A 21,185-nucleotide genomic window follows, 5' to 3' on the forward strand; every position below is an offset into this window, starting at 1 on the left:
ACTGACAGCAAAGTTAAACAAGAAAGTAATAAGTATCTTCAAAATTCTTACAGTACAGCATTTTATTTTCAGAATGCTATCTGTGTTTGCCAGGAAGATCTCCTCCATTATTGTATCATCAAATGGTGAATAACAGGAAGCAATGGAAAGTGTTTTCCTGGGACAGAAACTGTCAGCATATGCAACAGTATTTAAGTGTGGAAGAAGATGCAGTTCACAGTACCTACATTACTGCAACTCATTTAGCCAGGAAATAGGAGACTAGAGGAAGACTGAATCTACTTCCCAGTATTATGGACATATAACTGCACCTTTTATATAGCGCTGACACGTTTCAAAAAATGAATTATGTGAAAAAATTTATGCCCTGATATGATGATTAGAATCACAAGGACTGCATGGTATAGCCAGATTACAAGAATGAGTACAGGTACACATGGTTTTATTCACATTTTAGACTGAATTAAACTTACAATGGCCCATGAAATCAAACTGATACCATATCTCAATGCTGCTCACAAGGGCTCAATTCAATTGCATTGCAGGAATCTAAGTACTGAGGATTCACAGATGTGTTCCCTAAATACACCTAATTATACAAGTCTTCAATAGAAGAATACAGACTTCGTCTTGTAACTAGGTCAATATTTGGTAATAAAGCTTAGATCAAACTGAGGCCAAATTTCTTCAAATGAACTAGTTGTTTTCAATGTTGTCATTTTTGGAAGGCCAATACTTAGGAAGAACTAACCACTTATCTTGTAAAAGACAGGCTCCTTCAATTTGCTCCTGCTAATAATTGCTAATCATATTTTACTATCTTGATCCAAAAAAATCTAAGTAGTGAATGTCAGTGAAAAGGAAGTCAAAGGGGATCATGTAAGCCTTAGTGTCAGACTATAGTATCCTGCAGTCTATAGCTGTGTGATTAACTTAATGGCACACTAGCTGTATGACAATGTTCTAAGACTAGTCATTAGTTTTATCTTAATACCTATAAGATTCACAATTTTTTAGAGTAAATGAACTATGTGTTTGTTTGTTTTTTTTAACAGTTAAATATTCTGAACTTAAAAACTATGAATTAGGGAGGGGAAGGGAGGAATGTTTCTTAAAGCCTACAAAGGCAAAGGAAAGCATTTGATCCTTTCAGGAGATTAAGAAAAAAAAAAGGGAAGAGATGATCTCTCTGGGTTAGTTTTACCTCCCCATCCATCAAGAAAAGAATCAGAAGTTACTTAGAAAATAAAACAGAGTGAAATAAAGTGTGATTAGGAACAGGAGCAATATTAATGAGAGAAGAGGATAGAGAAGAGTGTAAGGAGGTGGGAAGAGTCTTACAGAAGGGATTCTTGGGAGAAGATAAATGCAGAAGTCCCAAAGGAAAGGAAAAGGAGGAAAAAGCAAGAGGAAAACAAAGTGTAGTCAGGGTAAGGGAAGAGGTTTAAAAAAAAAAAAAAAGGAAAAAAAGTGGGGATGATGCATCTCAACATCATTAAAAGAACTGCAGTTTCCCAGTGCATGACATTTCAGACCTTTCTAGGCAGGCACAAGTCACACACTCCTGTCTCTCCCCACATGTTCTGATAGCCCTAATACAGCAAAAGAGGAGGAAAGGAGGCAGAGTCACTTTCAGAAATATTCTGAAGGGGTAGTGAAATTGTGTGTAAAATTACTAAACCAGTAAGAATGCATGGTAAGTAATAAGGTGGTTTTTATATATTAAGAAATAAAACAAACTACATAACATCCTATGTGTCACCTTTTTATTGTTTTCTTGCTCAGAATCTTCAACAGCCTAAGGGGAAAAAAATATATATGCATTACCCAAAGAAAATGCAATAGGAAACACTCACAATAAGGAAAAAAAAAATCTCAAAAAGTTAATTAATTGAACAAAAAGTAAACCCTGAGCCACACAGCAAAGTGGAAAATCTGTCCCATACACTTGCAAAAATTCAAACTTTATTTCAAATCTGGGTAAACAATCCATGAAATTCAGCAGCTAGCTAGCAATGGAAATAGGAGAGAGGATGCAGTACAGTTAAGCCCAAACTAGTGCTTGTCATTAGATGCTAGGGGCAGGAAGTTTCAGAGAAGACTGAAAGAATGAGACACTTGGTGAACACAAAGAGATCATTTGGATATGCAGGCTGCCCAGACTCTGAAAACTTAAGACTGCCATAAACTGTGCTTTAAACGTCCACAGATGGAAAAGGCCTATCTCAAGATGTTATTTGCAATGGGACAAGTGAGCCTCTCTGCTGTCTGTCTTCAGTCATGAACTATCACTACTGAAAGTCTTAGACAGATAAATGTTGGCTTGGCACTGGAAGTGCATTCCTAAAGAGTAAGGAACAGGTCACTATTAAGCAAAGAAGGAGAGAAGTTACCAAAGGGTATATAATGAGAATGAGTGAATAATTTGGGATTTAAATAATTGCTCAGGTACTAGAGAAAATAAGTACTGTTCAGTGGGAGGAGCCATAAAAATCCTGAAGAAGCAAAGATGCACACTTGAAGAAAAACCCAGAAAGTAGGTCTGATGTCTCAGTGATGCTGCTAAAGAGGAATCTACTGCTAAGGGCAATAGGTACTATGAAAGATTTTCCATACCTCTACTTCTATCTGGAGTAAGATCCGAAGGTAAGACAGGCAGGCAAAAAAAACCCAGCTTAAATACTTGTGTGGCAGAGGAATATGATCTAATAAGGTACCTTAATAATCAATTTTTGCTTTGTTTTGTTTTCCTGTAACAAGAAGCAACAATACCTTCAGTGCCACAGCGGTTTTGAATTCCAGTGTTCTGTATCTAATTACTGTCAAGTAATATTCTGTTACTAAACACTAAACTGCACTAAACCAAGTATTATTAGAATAAAGGGTACTTTTACCCTGTAAGCCATCTAGCTTGCTGGTATCGCCACACTACCATACCACCCCATTGGACAGTGATCTTCCTATTTTGTCTTTATTGCTGCGGATGGAAGGGAGGAGCTACCCTAAGAGTTGACAATAAAGAATAACTGAGGGAATCCCTGAAAATTGGGAACCAGGATGCAGTCTTGCAAGAAAGTATTACTAAGTAAGAAAGCTGATATTCACTTCATATTAGGGCTCTGAAACCAAGATACAAAGTAAAACATCAGAAGCAGAAGGAAGAAACTGCTCATTACCTTTAATTAGTATTTTTGGTCAAATCCTTCACTTCTTGTACACAGTTTTCCTACATACTGATTCTGTTTCCTCAATGAATATTCTACACAAACACGCAGTATTTTGATTTACAAAATTTTTTAGGAATCTGGTGAAGATCTTGTGTTTGACTCTTCTGACAACATGCACTGTGATGCTTCCACAAAACAGAATGTGTTTTACATCCATGGAAAGCTTTCAAAGGAATTTAAGAAAGAAGTAATCCCACCTTTTTGACGCTGATAGCAACAGCTTCTTTTTGACTGTAATCATCTACAGTAAGGTCACTACCAAATTTGTATTCTGGATGAGCTTCTTCTTCCTGGTCAGCTGCACAAGAAAGAAGAATCAGTGCAAAAAACACAGCAACTGCTGCTTTTATGTGAAACATGAAACAAACAACAGTTGAATATACAGGTTTTGTTACAGCAAATTTTCATACAGAAATAAAATCCAAAATATTCAATTTCTTAAGATGTAGTAGTAATAAATTACAGCTGACCTAAGATTCTTACGGCTTTGACATGGTTAGTAAGGCAGATTTTATTTAGTGTATTTTTGAAGGAATCAATTGATCAATAGATCAAACAATATTTAAAAAAAAAAAACAACAAAAGAATCACCAACTATGTAGGCTTTGGGAAATAATAAGAAATGAAGGCAATGTTCTCTAGATAAATATATAAAACGTTATTTGCATCCAGACTCCTCATGTGCATAGTCAGTCTCTCCTTATTTGCTCATGTTATTGGGGATCCTTCTCATTTGCTTTTAGAGTGATTTTCCATAAGAATCTGGTGTTCTCAAAGCAGCTAAAAAGGTCTCTTACAAACACATAATCAGTAACCACATTGTGTAGTTGGACTTAATAATTCTAGAAATACTTATTTGAACATCTTGGTAGTCTAGAACACAATACTATTACAAATAAATATTCCAGTGGAAATCAGCCTGCCAAGTAACAGAATCTCTTCCATGTTCCTATGTCATCTGAAGACATGAAGAGACCTTTTAAAAAAACCATCATGCCTCAATCTCTTATAGAATTTCAGGGACAGATATCATATTTGGATCACAAAGAATATCTATCACTGAGACCTCTACTGACAGCAACAATAGTGGCTTTGTGATAGGAAAATATCATGGGGTAGGCTAAAGCCGGGACATTCAGTGTCATAAGGCCAGAACACTGGTACATACACTTACAGGCAGCGTATGAACTAACTCTTTTGAACATGGACATAGATGAGGTGAGTCACATCCTAGAAATGTCTTTTTTCTCTGTTGGCCATAAACATATTCCTCATCACAGGCTTACACCTTGATGCTAACACTGAAAGTATCTGAAGTTTGCCAAGAAAAATCCTATTCTTGATATCATCCTTCTAAGGTAAAATGCAATCATCTAATCTCACATTGACACAAGCATTAAAAATAGTGACAGCTTCTGTTTTTAAAGCAAGCGCCACAGGTTCCCAGCTCCCCTCCTCATCCCTGACACATATATACACCGTGAAAATTGACTTGGTTGATGCTACAGTATGACTTCTGAACAGTAAGTGGAAGTTAAAAATCACCATGAAGTACTAACTGAGGTCATATTTCGACCACAGCCTGCCACAGCTGTGGTACCTATCCGAGATGAGATGGTGAGGCCAGAAGTCTGTATAAATGGTTATGCATTGAGTTCACAGTTACTGCCACTTCCACAACTGTGACTGTGTGGGTAATGTTTTACAATAGGCAATGTTTGAGAATCCTTTTCTAAGAAATCCTCACCACTTTCTATTTCTTCTTCATTATCATCCTCTAAGATATTTACAGGAGCAGCAGTTTCACCAGCCTCCATCATCTTTTTCAGAGCATCAAGCTGTTCTGTTCATAAGACAAATAAAAATAAATTAATCATGATATCAACAGTTTGTAGCACAATTAAATATATCAGAACAATAATAAATGATTCTCTGATCCTGAGAGTTACCTTTATGAAATGAGATTTTTAGGATCAAGATTTCAGTTAGCAATAAAATGTTATGTAATATGAGCATCATTAGATTGTTAGATCTGAAAAGTGGTCAGTAAGAGCTGTATGCAAAGCTCACTGAAGTTACAGAAAATACTTCCATAGATTTCCAAGGCCTTTGAAGCAAGCGTATCATTTCTTCAAAGAATAAGCAGAGAGCTGTCTCTTTGGTGGTTGATCTATGTAAATGGAGACAAGGCACTTGAATTTTCTGTTGTGTTTTAGCTGGACAGAATGTGCATTTCAGCTAGACGGAATGAACACAATCATGTATCACTGAAGTTAGTGGAAGGTCTCAGTGCTTATCTTGTACTGGGGAAGGACCAAGGTTTGTCACTTTGGCCATACCAGAAACTAAGATAGCAACATTATTATTAATGAAAGAAGATAAATATCAGAACTGGTAATAATAAAAGTGCACTTTCAAATTCCATTTCATTTTTTGCTTATCCTGGAAAAGCACGGCAATGTAAATGTATCAGTGCAGTCAGAATTTATAAGATATTCTATCTCTGTTATATTTCAGCTTGAACAGCAATCTGATAAAGTCCAGAGTTACATTTCTAGGTCTGTCTACGCCCATGCTACACACAGATAGCAAGGTCTAGAATCCAGCAAGACTCAGGAAACACAAGGGCAAACAGAATGTCATTTACATATAGTTAGTATTTTTAACAGCAATGTACAAGCAATTTGACAACCTTAGTAACAAAGTCAATTCAAATCAATCTGGACTTTTGTTTAATTTAATATTTGACAAGGTTACTTACTTTTTTCTACTTCAGGTTTTAACCTTTTATTCTTTATGAGAATCTTTCTTTTGAGGTCATTAGGAGAAGGTAAGGTTTTACCTGGATCAAGCTGTAAAATAATTTATAGAAAAGACTTTAATAACAACTATTTCACCTCTTTGTAGCCCTATTTGGATTTTGACTTTAGAACAGCAATTTTAAGGTGCAGTGAAAAAGCAGTGCCACCTCAGGCACAACCCTGCGAGGCAGTCAGCAGTTACATTGCTTCCTCTGTTACTTCCCTATCCCAAGGAAAAGCTATGCTCATCTTCAGCTGTCCTGCTCTCCTATTCTCTCCTACCTAGCAATAGGCACAGATGAGATCTGCAACACTTAATCAGAGGACTTCCTAGTTTCACTCTCTCCCTGTGGCTCATACGAAATTCAAGTCATAGTTTAGCCCTTTGTAATTTGATCTCCATATAACTCACCTTTTATGGTCCCTTCAAGCTGTAATAATGCAAGTGAGGCTGCCCACACATACATACACAGTAAAAAAGGGCTGGCACCAGTAAACAAAAAAATCTGGTCAGTCCTTATCCAAATAGCAAGCACTACTTTTGCCAGTAGGACTACAGGGTCACATCTTCAGTATTTGTGAAAGCTAAATGGCAAGTCTGACATACACAGGAAGTTAAAAGTTTTATTCCAATTTGAGCAAGGAGAATACACATAATATTGAAAAAAAAAGTAAAAAAAATATCCTCAGATTTAAGCCCTGTCACATCACTAGATGCAACTAAGAAACTGAGAATTGGATATAAGTAACACACTTTCCTCCTTAGACATGTAAAGGATATTAGATGGGGAGTCACCGCTGTAATAGGTTACAGCTCCCAGCGAGCCATAAATGATAAGGATCAGAAGGTACTGCCAGGACTAGTAAAAGTTCTTAGAAAAAATATTCCGATATTCTGATCTTTAAATCCAACCCTGAGCTACAAAGAACAAAAGAACAAAGCACCACAACTTGAAACTCAATAAAAGAGGCAGTGGTGACAAATAACAATAAAGTAAAAAACCTAGCCCACTCTAATCTGAAAAGAATGGGTGCAGATCTCCTTGTAGGAGGGTAATAATACCCATAACTACCAGGCTACCACAGTTCAGGGAGTTTTGGTATGTTGGATGAAGACAAATCAAAACTGTTTCTAAGAGTGCTTCGCTTGCAATTCCACTAGATGTCAGTACCACAGAGCTCATTTACTGCCGAGCAACCCCATGCACAGGGCATACCTGGATGCCCATTTGGATGATATTTGCTTTTACTTAAAAACAAATTTGTTGAAGCCAGTGCCGTGTCTCTCTTGACTCTGTCCACCTCAGTCTGTATAAGTACCAGAAAACAAGCACTCCTAAACAACTCAAGCAGCCATCTCTGTAACATTTGCTTTGTGAGCAGTTGGGGATTCAGTTCACCCACAATGAGAAAAAAACACAAAATGCAGAAGGCTCAGTAGTGCTAAGGAACACAGGCAGCAGAGACTGAATGCTGGGCTCTGTGGCAGCAGTATGGCAGCCTTTGGCCTGCACTGTTGTAGGCTTGCCTGAAAGCCGCTGGAAGCTGTCATTTATGAGGAACGTGCCATGGTGCCATATACATTAGCAGGCAATAGGACAAGTTTAGTTCTCTGGGAGACACTTTTCATAGCAATGACCTATGCTGGTGAGTTGCTGTTCCTGCAATGTGCAAGGAAAGTCAAGAAAAACACCATTTAGAAGACAATACAAGAAGGACCCTGGAAAGGCCACACATGGACAAGAGCTGGCTGACAGATCAGGCAGAATCCTCTTTGCCATGGTCTCCCACACCACTGAAGAACACCTGCAGGTTTTGGGTGATTGTTGGCAAGCAGTGAGCACGTTGCTCAGGAGAGTAGGAAAGGACTGGAGGAGTAGCTGTGAGCAGTGGATAACAAGTTACGAAAGTCTCAAAGATTGCGTTTGTGGAGGAGTGACTGTTATTATCTCCTGCCACAGAAGGTAGTGAAGTACATGCAGATTACAGTGCACTCAATAGTCCAAATGAGACTGCAGGAAACTCTCTGTGCTTAATTTAACTCTTAATGCACTAGTGGGGGCACTCCCACTAGACTATCAGGCCTGATCTAGAGCATGAAGTGTGCAAGTGCAGCTGAAAGAGAAGCTTTCCTCAACTGAGAACATGCAATTTAGAATTAATTGTTTTTCAACAATGACTAACAAATTTCAGAATTATGTATGACCTGGAAATACAATGTAAGTGGTGTATTTTATATAGGAGCTGACATTACATCACATATCAAGGGGATGGATTTCCCCAGGCTGCTTGCCAGAGCCCTGTACAGAAGAGACTGAATAAATCAGATAAAGATGTTTGTACTAAAAAGCGTATACACTCAAACACACCAGTCATTTTTGAAATCACAGGACTGACAGTGATCAGCAATTCCACTATAGGTGGTATGATGCCATTTTTTTCATCTCTTTTAAATACTGCTATTGCAAAAAATAGAAACATTGTCACAAGATAACTTACTGGATGTGTTTCTAGAGGCTGCTTCAACAGGAGATCTCCGAAAAGATCTTCACAGTATTTTGACATCTTGTACTGCTGATATTTGCTGGAAAAATTACAATGGTTCATTTTTTACATATTAAAAGATATAAATCACTATTACACAGCAAAACAGAAAAATACAAACTAATGTAGTCATCCCAAATTATATACTGCCCAATTTTTCTCAGTTGAGCCACATTACTGTAATTAAAGTGTCAATAAAAGTCTATTATCTGACAGAGATGAATTTAATAAGACCAAGTAAGTAGATTAACTGAATTCCACACTGCTAATGGATCATACAAATATATTTCACAGCTTGAGCACAGATAAAAATATTGCCATTATTAAGCTAGCTAAAGATTGACTATTACATTAAAGAACAGTCTATTCCAGCTGACAGCCAGTATATCTGCATAACCCTACACAGTTTTCAAGTTCATTCAAATTTTAGTATTTTTGAGTTGTATCATCTTTCTCATCCATTGTACTATTAAAAAAATAGAAAGAGGCACTATATACCTGCAATGATTTTCAAATGAAAGAATGACGGGATACTCTGATGTAACAAAAGCTGTTTCCTTAATGGCTTGAATTACATCCTTCAAAATGCAATAATAGGATTCAAAATTAGAATAGATCAAATTACAATCGTAATGAAAGATTTTTTTGTCTTCCTCCCCATCCTGAGAAACACAGGGTTGAGTTTCAAGTGTCCCAACTGAAATCAGAACTAGAAAAAACTGTATGTTCCTTCTTTTCTTCCCTCCACCTCAAACCTGCGCTCAGCACCCAGAAATGCTTGCAGTTTCACCCACAACCCATCAATGCAACCTCTGACCTCCTGCCACCTTGTCCTGACAGGAAGAACTTCCACTCCCAGAATAAGTTCTGCATCTCCAGGCTGTTTTTACAGCCAAGGAACTTCTCATACAATAGAGAGGATATTTTCTCTGCTGAGCAAGGAGCCACAAGATGTAATAATATGGGGCAAAAAAAAGTAAGCAGCAGTAACTCAGGGACATATAAAGCAAGTCAGAAATGAGCCTTAAGATCTGGGGACAAGAAACAATGTATATACAATTTGTCAGCCTGTCACAAGGGAGCAGCTGCAGATGCTCAGAAGGGGAGGGTAGCCTGCATGGATTCTTGTCCAGGAGTCCTACCGGGCTTTATTGCCAGGTGGAGAGGTCAGGTATTTACCTTGAAAAGAATATCTGTGCACATTGCTTTTCCATGTGTTATTATTGGTTCTTGGTCTTCACCTTTTCCATCCCAACAGTCTAGCTCAACACACCTAAAAAGCCAAGAAAAATATCACCTTCCTTAGTGTTTCAGTTCAGGTGAGCTACTTAAGAAACATTCAGAGCAGTGATGTTCTGAGTAAATTACTACACAGTTTGGGGCATTACACAATCCCTTTTAAGCTGCACATGTGTAATTTCTGACTGCTTATATAACATTGGGTATACTACTTTAAATATAGAATGTGTAGGGTAACATTTGAACAATAATTATTTTTTAGAACTGTAGCACTTGCCTCATTTATTGTCTTACTCAGTTAACTGTGGCACATACCAGTATGTCAAGAAATCAAGCAGGACATAATAAACCAATTCTTATTTACTGATAAAGTTCTGAATTACAAAGTAAGAAGGCCTCCAAAATTCTTTTTTTTGTTTTGATATGAAACTTATCTTTCTCAAAGCCTGCCTCCTGATTTCTATGTTCCACTGTATTCCAATGTTTCTTGTGATGAAGTCTTAAATAAAGTCTCATTTACCACACTAATATATCTTCACATTAACTTCTACAATATCATCACCAAAATACATTGTGTAGCATAAAAGTATTATTCACAAATAACAGAGACTTATCTACTGCTTCCAACCTGCATCCAGCCAAAAGTACTTGTCTGTACATCTCCACCGAAGACTTGCCACCAAACTGCCTGCCTGTTAAATATGTGTTGTGAGAGGAACTGATAAAATAGTGAGCCAAAGGATGGTCCATTTCTTGATATAATTCCAAACGGTCTAGGAAAACTGGGGCATTTTCATCCGACATCAAGTATCTACAAAATCCATCACTTGATATGAGACCTAGAAGGAAGAAGAAATCATAGTGAATTACTGCTAGAAATTTACAGTGAGTAGGGCACTAACCACTTTTCAGAACATGAATCCTAGCACAAAAGGTACTCTCCCTTTCCAGTGCTCCAAGCTGACCAGCAACAGTCTCTCTGGTGCAAAATCTGCCGCCGCATCTCCAGAAAATAAAATAGATGTATAAGAAAATTGTACACCTGGCATTCACCAATAGTAGACCTAAGGCATCAACAGGACATAAATAAGACAAATAAGTAATGACTTATCCTCAGAATACTCCTTGCAATTTTGGACTCCGGGACTTCGTGAGCCAGAATTTGTGAGCTTACATTTAAGTATTCTATGGTACTTTTCCCCTCTAGTATTTAGTCCTGCACTGAATGTGCTACGCTGTTACTGACCAGCTTTCAGCAAAACAAGTGGAGATGTACCCTGACAACAATTGTGTGTGTTCATTCGCAAAATGTTAGTAAACTCCAACATCCTTTAAGTTTACTGTTTGAAATACAGGTTTATTCTTTTACAATGAAAAGCAAACCATTATCTACAATGAACATGGGACATACAGTGATTCAGAGAACAAAATTCATAACATCTTTCCATGATTTCTCTGTTGTTATATGCTTCATAAAGTATAAAAATAAATAAAGGGATACATTGTAATGAAAATAACTTCATAATAATCAGTACTACAATATCAGTTTTTAGAGCAGCCAAGACACAGAGAAATGAGAAATGATCTGAGGTAGGGAAGAAGGGATTACTCAGAAAGAGTAATTGCAAAGAACAGTTATCTGGCACTAATTTGGAGACTGCATCCCCTAAAGTCACATAAGAACACTCAGCAATTGTTAAGGCACGTTTCACAGCAGTCCTATGTTTAAGGCAGCTTTTCTCTTATACAGAGAACTTCAGTATACCAGTAAACCTGCTTTTTTATTCTGTTTCTAGTATTCTGAAAAATCCTCTACCAGAGCTCAAATTTTCTGTGCTTTGTATCAGCCAGAGGTAAACTCTCCTGGAACATCCTATTCAAATCCTCTCAGCTGATTCTGATTTTTGGAAGAAAGGAAAAGGGAAAAAATTGAATTTAATATTTAAGAATGTTTTTATTTTGTTGATCACTGAGAACTTGAAAGCTGCAGCACAAAATGGTTCTCAAATTTTAGCAGATACCTTAGTGGAAAAAAGTCTCAGCTGGGCAGGTATTCTAGACAAACAACTGCTGAGACTTAACAGCTTAAAGAAGGTCAATGTACTATTATCAATAGACTGATCTTTGCATTTTTGCCATGCATTGACCAAGTGGAAGAATTTCCTTTTCCAGTGTTCCTGAGCAGTCTCCGGTTGTTAAACTGCACAGCATTAACTTGTTCCACTTTTGTTACTCCTTCTGTTACTGAAATGTAACTGAAGATGAGTCAGTTCCTTATTGCTACAGAGTAGAGCACGAACATTGGTTGAGTCAGTTGCTTCTTGCTACAGAGTAGTGCATGAATGTTGTTTCTCAAACTACGTGATCTGGAGCACCAGCAACCAAAAAAAGGTGTTGAATTTAATTATTTTGCTCAACAGCAAAGTTGTATTTATGAAAAAAAGAAAGGGAAATAGACTGTGAGATATAAAGCCACTGCTGAGATAAATTCTTGCATTCTTTAGATGCTAAGGAACAACTCGGTTTAGAATGAAATCCTCTCCTTTGTCCTGCTGACCGCACTGGGATACAAAAACAGCAAATGTTGAATTTCCTCCCACATTTACCTTTACTCTTCAAGTCTTCATCTGGCTCATAAGTCTCAATTATCTGCATTGCTCTTTTTGTGTCATAAAAGGGAAATAAAATTTCATTGAGCCGAGGATCTCGTTGATGCTAAGGTTAGAAAACAGTGGAATTCAGCAAAACAATACAGTGCATGCCTATCATCCAAGAGCATTTCATTACTGCAGATGAGAAAGAAAGAAGTGGACATTTAAAAAAAAAAAAAAAAAGCCCTACAACTTTCACCCTAACCACCAGTACTTTTAGCATTAGACAGAACACAGACCTTAGCTTTCGTAAGAAACCTAGGCAGTTTGACTATACAGTGGATTTCTTTCAAAATACTTTTAACGGTATAACTGGTCTTACTGCTGCTTGTTCATTAGAATAATGTCTGCACATGGTGTATGTCTCAGTGAAATGTTGAAAATAAATAGCTAAACCTGTCTTCATAAATTCTCTCTCTTCTTCTCAGTCTTTTTTGTATGCACATAGACTGACAGGCTTTACTGATGGCAAAGTAAACACCTCCACAAAAATGCCTGTCTTCAGCAATGTCTGTAGCTGAAGTATAAAGAATTTTAATCCTGAATTTAGAGATATGCAACTATTGTTGATTATTTGTGAATTGCAGAAACACTATGATATCAAATGCTCAAAAAAGAAACATACTTTTTAAATGTAAAGTTTAAAAGATCTTTAAAGTATTTTCAATCCACAGAAATTTATGGTATTAAGATTTTTTAATATATTTGGTATTTATCTGTTCTTGATGTAATTTTGCAGTGATTTCTAAAGCACTACCAAACCGCAGAGTTTTTCAATTTTTGCTTAATAGTGTGCTATGTAACATTCGTTTTCCTCCATGCTGGATTAGAGCTGCACACTGTGTGCCTGATTCTCCATTAAAAAAAAACTAAAAATATAACTGAACGGAGTAGTGGCATATTAGCAGATGCAATAAAACAAAGAAATAAACATGACTGTGGAAACATTTTTTTTTTACCCCGGTAGATGCACAGTTTTCAAGCTGCAGTTTAAGCAGAATTCAGAATTGCAACAGGCCACCCCCATACTGGTGATAAATAATTTGGAGTGGACAGGCTTGGAACAGCATTATCAGCATTTGCTGTAATTCCTTATGTGTAATTTTTTGCCATTTTTTTCAGGAAAAAAAAAAAGCAATTTCCAATCAAAAAGAAGCACTTTACCTCTTTTCTTACTTTCAATACACTGATGAACGTGCTTGCTTGATTCCAAGAAATTACCACCAATGCCAATTTAATCATGCAGATAAGGAGAGATCTTTCAAATAATGCTACTGACAGTATGTAGCATCAAAATTATAACATTTTCATTCACTACAGATTGGCTGTCTGGATATCTAAGTAAAACTCAGATGAAATATGAAATGAGAGCAGCTGGATGCAGGCATAACTTGCTAAGCAACACACAACAGCAATACATTGGCATGCAACAGCACAATCTACTGTGACAAATGACAAGCCTTTTATCATTAGTGACAATTCACTACTTCAAAAAATGTTAAGAAATAGTAGGGAAGGTTCTTACTCAAGAGGAGTTCTCTTTCTATTCTTCTTCTACACTTTATCATAAGCGAACAGAATAAAATAAATGGGATAAGGCAAAAAGGCTCCTCTTGAGAAAGAGTTCCCAGAATTATCATAAGAAACTAAGAGCAAAATATTCTTGTAGCATTGCTCATTACCTATTTTTCCCTACTTACTAAAAGGATGTTTTTATGTTTACTTGGTTTAAAAAACAAAACAGATTTTACAACTGATGAAGTGTTATTTTAAAAAAAGCAAGAATATTTACTGGTGTCTCTTAGGAAACCTTCTGCACTACAGAGTTTGTGGGCACAGAAAAACTGTAACATAAAAGCTGATTAAAAAAAAGTGCGATGTTTCATTCAAAAAGTCAGCACATCCCTTGACTGGTTGCGTATGTCCAGCAAAGCTGCTTTTGCTTGTTCTAGTTACAATATGAAACAGGGCACCTTTTACACAAGACACTCCTAACCATATGAAAGTGAACAATCTAAAAAATATGCAGTGAAAAAAATCCTGTATAGTTCTGGAAAGAGAAAAAGATTATTTATCCTCTCCAACTTGGCCTCCAGTCTCCTATTTGAGAGGATAGAAACTGAGATGAAAAGCAGCTCATGTGCCAAAATCAATTTTATGTACTTGTTGAATTTCTTCTGTGCAGTGGGCTAAGAATGACATCCTTTTGAGGAAATTAAAAAAAAAAGAGAGACAGAAAGAGCAAGAAAGTGAATGGGAAAGAGGAAGAGCAAGTGAGAAGGAGGGAAGTGGGAAGAGAAGGAGGGAGACGGGAAGAGAGGGAGGGAGGTGGGAAGAGAGGGAGAAAGTGGGAAGAAAGGGAGAAAGTGGGAAAGAGAAGGGGCAGTGTGAAAGAAAGGGAAAGAAAAGGATCTCCTCATACCTCCTTCCCAAGAGAAAAGATGAATCCTGGTCAGACTACTGAATTTCCATTTTGACAGTTAATTGGCCTATAATTTATTGCTGCAAATGAATGGCAGGAGCAAATCTCAATAGTAGTGATCTTTGTTGCTTTTCTACTACAATTTCAAATTCGACTTGACAAATGTGCTGTCAGCCAGCAGCATTTAAAAGTCAGAGAAAACAGTTTGGAAAAACTCCAGGGAAGATTTTCACTCTCCACTTACAGCCAGTAAGATACTCTTGTGCTCCCTTAAAAAGCCCTAACGCTTACAGCTTTTGTGGCCTGTGCAGGAGGTAACTGAATTCAAATTAATTTATGTTAAAAATTCTCATGAATAATTACCCTGCCAAAAAAATCCCTCCCCTATATTATGATAATAAACTTTTTGCATTTTCCAGCTTTTAACATCACTACTATTTGCAATACTGACCTGCTGTAAAGGGGACAGAAATGATCACTTCAGGTGTGAGACCCTGGTTGATTTAGTGCCTTTTAATTCATGACCTAAATCTTAAACTCTAAATACATTCTGAGACCAGAATACCTCTAACACAGAGCCAAAGGCATCAGTTTCAGATGGTCAGAGTGAAAGTGCCTCTATAAAACCATTTGACTATTTTTTCTGAACTCTAGTCATCAACTAAAGGGCAACATAACCACTAGTTAAGAACTGCTAATCTTCTATTTTTTTTTTTTTAGTACATTTTACATGTAATTTGGTTGGATGAAGAATCAGGCATGCGTTCCCAGCTGAATAAGATAATTATATTCTGAATTTGATATATGAAGAAATTATTGCTGTATCACACAGAAATAGCAGAAATATATTTCTGATTTGTATATATATACACACATAGATTGGTAAATAAACAGTAAAATAATTTTAGGTTGAGAGACTTTTTGTAAGGCTCCAAAAATTCATACTGAGAAGTAAAGCAGCTATCCATGTTCTAGATGAAAAGAATCTACCGCTACAAACACAGGTAGAATGCACTTATTTTCTATGCATGTGTTCTTGTCAAATCTACAACAGTGTATTTGTTTTTGCAATTCTGGATGAGTCAATCTTAAATAACTTACTGTGCTTTAGGAATAGGAAAAACAAAACAAAAAAGAAACAAAAAAAACCCCTCACATTGTTTGTTGAACTACTTTGCATACACAATATTTTTAAGAAATAATACTCTTGTCAACAACTGTATTCTGAAAATGCAGCAATAAAAATATTTCCTTTTATGCTGCACATATACTTTAAAAATATATATATAAAAACCTTAAAATACCCTTTTAGTTCCTAGATTTGTAAGAGATAGAAATACTACTGTACTGAATCAAACCAAAGTTTGTAAAAGCCTACTTTATTTTTTCTATTATGCAGAGGGATTAGCAGACATATTTATCTGTGGCCTTAAGATAAAAGTAATCTCTTGTAATAAAATACTGGATGCATTTATAATAAAAATGCATTGAATATAACGGTATAAAACATACATAATACAACATAACACAACAGCAAGTAACCAGCAGATGCAACCTGCAAAGCCAACATGTAGAAAGCACAAGAACATGTAAGGTTGGAGCTGATTTTTGCACCTGGATGTTACCACAATGGAAAGATCAGCAGAACAAAAGCATAGCAAAAAATGGCACAATACATGCAATGAAAAGACTGGAAGAAGCAAGCCACTGCAGACAGACTTGTATGGTAGTTAATGTATGAAAAAGCTTACTTCATTTAGAAAGCTCACTAATTGGTCTACCGTTAAATAATCAGTTTTGTCTCCATTGCTGAAAAGAAATTTATTAGAGAATGTAAGTTTTCATATATGATGCTACAGTAGGTATGATTTGCATGCTGACATTGTCAATACTTTTAAAACCTTCAACTTTTCTACCTGAAGTAGCTCTATAATCTCAAAACAGTCACAGAAAACAAACTGTCTATGCTCAGCACAGTATATCTCCCAAACTTGCTATAACTTAACAGATATTACTTCATAAAACAACACGTAAGCCCTCCAGTTGAGAATAAATTGAAGGAAGAAGCTTTTTGAAACTTCACATTTCTTACTTAATTTAGTTAGTTCACATACTGTATTAATCACCTAAAGGAGCAAGTTAAAATTACAGTAGTTAGTAAAGCCAATGCAGGGGGAAAAAAAAAAAAAAAAGAACTTCCAGGTGCTTCCTCTAACTCATGTAAAAGTTGCTCTAAATACAGAGTGAACTTTTACATTAACAATCTGAGAGAGAAGGAAGGAGAAAGACTTAAGTTTATCTTAAAATACTGCTGATGCTACTAAGATTAAAGGTTAGGTAATTACTGTGTTCTGTTACTATTAGATATGGACTAAAATTACAGTTAAATCAGTTTAAAGAAAGATTATATTCAATTTGAACTTACATCTTCTTAAACAGGTCCTCTATGTCAGTTCGGGGACATATCTTTTGGGTGAGCTCATAAAATTTCTCGTAAGTAAATGCTGCAGGCTCAATTTCATCATTCTGCAACAAAAGACAAAGGTGCATTTACTCAGCAAAAGACAATATGCTCTTTTTCGTAGAGCATATCTTACTTCTGAAAAAGCAATCTTAGCTCCTTACCCATTATACACTTAATCTAGTTTATTTTATATTTTCTGCAAACAGTTCTAAATTCATCTTTATCGCAGATCTGTTTGACATTCTTATACTCTGACCTCATAGTCACTTTAATTCTACATAAATAAAGAAATGGAGCCCAGTACTTATTATTCTAATGGAGCTTAAAAAAAAAAAAAAACCTGGAAATTCCACAGTGGTGTTTTAACTTCAAGATACTTACACTGTAGCCAAGGCACTTCAAGAAAAAGTCTCAGATTTGGTACAATGGCTTTAAATAGCAAAGCAGCTCTTACAAAAGAGTGTCTGAAATTTCCATAGAAGGGAATGCACAGCTTACAGATTCAGTATCATGCCCTTCTTTGACTGAACAAGATGAGTACTGCAGCAGTGAGGAAAAAGTTCATCCTTGGTGTCAGGCACTGTGTCCACTGAGAATCCACATTTTTCTACACTCCTCTCCCCAGCTAGAGACAGTGAGAGCTGCTGATCCTGTAAGTCTGCCTCTCACCAGCTTTGGCAGGTGCAAAGCCAAGGACTATGGGCTGGAGTCTCCAAAACAAAAGAAGGGACCTTCAGCAGGAGTCAGGGTGAAGAAATGAGCCACAACTGCAGTCACTTGTCACTTCTCTGGGGCTGCTGGCAGGACAGTGCTGGACAGCACTTCTTCAATGGAGGGGAGCAAAGGGAACAAAGAGCAGGAGGAATCCAACAAATGAAACTGACAGGACAGCATGCAACAATATTGTGCATTCAAGAACTTTGTATAAATGCAGGGGAAAGGGGTGACCCGTTATTACAAAAAAGAAGAGAAGCCTTATTTGAGAGTTTCAAGGACTGATGTTCATAAAGTACCTTAAATACATTTTGATTTTAGTAAGTAACCTACAGTGATGAATAAAGTACTTGTGAACAACAGGCATGTTTTTACATCAAATGACTTTGATCACAGATAAGAATGTGAATGATTCATCAGTTTATTCATATACAAAGAAGTTATTCAAAACTGCTAAATACCTTTCCACTGGGAAGACCTAATTCCTTGAGTGCTTGAAAGATCACTTTTTCTGTTTTACCTGATGCAAAGGTTCTGGTAATGCTAAAACAAAAAATATTGGGAAAAAAAAAATGTTAGTCACTTTCTAAACAATCAGTTCTCTGTCTCTTGCTTTTTACTGCCAATGTTTTCCTCTGACTTCAGCTGACGAATGTTTGCATCTTCCAAGAAATAGTGAGGCTGAAAAAGTGCTTTAAGCTTCAAGGAGCAGCAGTGTCCTGCCCGCTACCCATTAGAAAATACATCAAAATGATGAACGCAAAAAGAATAACAGCAATACAGAACTGTGCAAAGCATTATCTTGGATCTTTTCAATTCCATGCACAGATAACTGACTGTGTTTAAGAAGTAGCAGATTCTACAAGTGAGAAGACTCATGTCTCCAGGCATTCCTGGTTGTTGTGACTTCCTTTCCAAGCATTAACCTATGCTTCCCATATAATTTGTAAAGTAGGCCTGAATCATTCCCAATGGCAGGTTCCTTCCTCTTTCCTTAACCAGCTGCAGTTTTCATTTCACTCTTTGAAAGCTTCCTCAGTTCACTGGCATTATGAACGCCCCAGTTCTAGGAATACTATGCAATTAAGTAGGTTTCCACCAAACTGGTTAACATTCACTTCCACAAATCAAGAATAATTTCACCATGCATGAGACTGACAAACTGGTTTCATTCGCAAGAAAACAAATCCAATTGAAGCCTAGCTATTTGATATGATTAAAACATTTGCTCTATTTCTGTTTTCATTTGAGACAAATTTGAATAATCTCTATCTCTGCAAGAAAAAAATAGATCTACACTTCTTCCTCCTTTCCAGGGTCTAAGTTTAAGCTTCCCAAATTCCCTTGATTTTGATATCTCAGTCTGGAGGGGCAAACTGAGGTCTGTATCCAGGATCTAATTCTAATGCTATGACAATCTGTATAATGGAAAAGACCCTACAGTTGCCTGATGAGAATGAGTTGCTCTTTATCATCAAGACAATCATTTATAGAGGCTTCCTGTTAGTCTCATGCAAAGTAAATAACTTCACAAGGAAAGAGATATGAAACAAACAGTTGCTGTTATTTTTTGTCCTTGCAATTCCCAGTTATTCTGTTGTTCAAAATGCTCTGAGGCTCCTGTGTAAATATTTTCATAGTAATACTGTTTAATATCTTTACTGATGACCTGGACAAGAGTGCACCCTCTGTAAGTCTGCAGACGACACCAAGTTGGGAGTAAGCGTCGATCTTCCTGGGGGAAAGAAGACCCTTCAGAGGGATCTGGACAGGCTGGATTGCTGGGACAATGGGATCAAGCTCAACAAGACCCAATGCTGGGTCCTGCACTTTGGTCACAACAATCCTGTGCAATACTACAGACATGGGACAGAGTGGCTGAAAGACTGTGTGGAAGAAATGCACCTGAGGGTTTTGGTTGTTGCTCAGCTAAAGATGAGCCAGCAATGTGTCCAGGTAGCCAAGAAGGACAATGACATCCTGGCTTGTATAAGAAATAGTGTTTTTTACTTTGCTCTTACAACAGTTAGATTTTTATGTTCCTATTTAGGCACATAAATCATGGAATCGTAGGAGTTGGAAGGGACCTCATCATCTAGTCCAACCCCAGTGCTAAAGCAGGTTCCAAGAAAAGGATAAAGAGAGTGGGTTGGTTAAAGAGTAGGATAAATAAATATTTGATTTTCAAAGCTGGTAAGTACTAAGATGTTTTCACTAAATTACAGACTGAGTTTAACTTTAAGCACTTAAACAAACAAAGAAACAAACAAACTCAAGCAGCTATTTTTCTACTGATTTGAAGACACAGAATAATGTCAGTTCTATACCTTATGATCTGTCTCCAGTCTGGTAAAAATTCTACACTTGTTCTAGTGAATTGGGTCCCAATAATAAATATCATATAATATTGTTATAAGTAACTAATCAGAAAATGAGAGCCAAGATTCCCTGCCTATAGAAAACTTATTTTTTATTTCAAACTCTTTTGTATTTCAAGGATGACAGCAAACATAATTTGTAACGAGAACAGCAGTCTAGAAACAAGTGCATGAATCAAAAAAGACTTTCAAAGTATATTATGACACTTTCATTTTGCTAAGGATATTGTAAATAAACCTACTTTTTCTTCTACCTGCAGAGACTTCATCCTAACAGATTTATACTCATCTTGTTGCACATCTTGGAAAAAAACTGACTTATTTCCAATACAAGCAAATTGCTGGTTGACAGATACCTACAGATGTTAACTCCTCATGTTCCACTGGGTATGAGTACATAATTGTATTTATTTTTGGCAACATGTCAGTGTGTTTCCTCATTTTTTAAAATACTTCCCAAACCTAAGACTGACGGGTACAAATCTATCTTGCATGTTGATGGATTCAATTACTTGATTACTTTGAACATTTACCACTTTCAAATAATTACAAATATCAAGCCAACACAAAGACTGTTCAAAAGTATTATTTATTCTGGCTTCACTGAATTTATCAAGCTCAAAGTGGGTAGATTTAGATTAGATACAAGGAAAAAAATCTTTTACAGTGAGGGTGGTGAGGCACTGGAACAGGTTGCCTAGTGATGTGGTTGATGCTTCATCCCTGGAGACTTTCAACACAGGGC

The 21,185-nt window shown here is 36.6% G+C and overlaps 1 protein-coding gene across 6 annotated transcripts in view; it reads right to left on the reverse strand.

Annotated features, from left to right (window-relative positions):
• Window positions 1–21,185, reverse strand: part of PLCB4 (phospholipase C beta 4) — a 241,450-nt gene that overhangs the window by 52,889 nt on the left and 167,376 nt on the right. For 5 of the 6 annotated variants that reach the window (XR_002436444.1, XR_002436445.1, XM_021390074.1 and 2 more), the window contains exons 10-21: window positions 18,524–18,605; window positions 17,310–17,410; window positions 16,636–16,693; window positions 12,418–12,526; window positions 10,440–10,650; window positions 9,752–9,845; window positions 9,071–9,150; window positions 8,528–8,612; window positions 5,989–6,079; window positions 4,975–5,070; window positions 3,425–3,525; window positions 1,763–1,798 (exon numbers count right to left, since the gene is read on the reverse strand). Coding sequence is in view for 4 of the 6 variants with exons in the window: in XM_021390074.1 (XP_021245749.1) it covers window positions 1,763–1,798; window positions 3,425–3,525; window positions 4,975–5,070; window positions 5,989–6,079; window positions 8,528–8,612; window positions 9,071–9,150; window positions 9,752–9,845; window positions 10,440–10,650; window positions 12,418–12,526; window positions 16,636–16,693; window positions 17,310–17,410; window positions 18,524–18,605 (1,144 nt within the window). In the remaining 2 variants the exon portion in view is untranslated. The remainder of the gene's footprint in view (window positions 1–1,762; window positions 1,799–3,424; window positions 3,526–4,974; window positions 5,071–5,988; window positions 6,080–8,527; window positions 8,613–9,070; window positions 9,151–9,751; window positions 9,846–10,439; window positions 10,651–12,417; window positions 12,527–16,635; window positions 16,694–17,309; window positions 17,411–18,523; window positions 18,606–21,185) is intronic. The other variant, XM_021390076.1, reaches the window with a different exon arrangement.

Source organism: Numida meleagris, chromosome 3 (genome assembly GCF_002078875.1).
Source record: "Numida meleagris isolate 19003 breed g44 Domestic line chromosome 3, NumMel1.0, whole genome shotgun sequence".
Classification (NCBI taxonomy): domain Eukaryota; kingdom Metazoa; phylum Chordata; class Aves; order Galliformes; family Numididae; genus Numida; species Numida meleagris.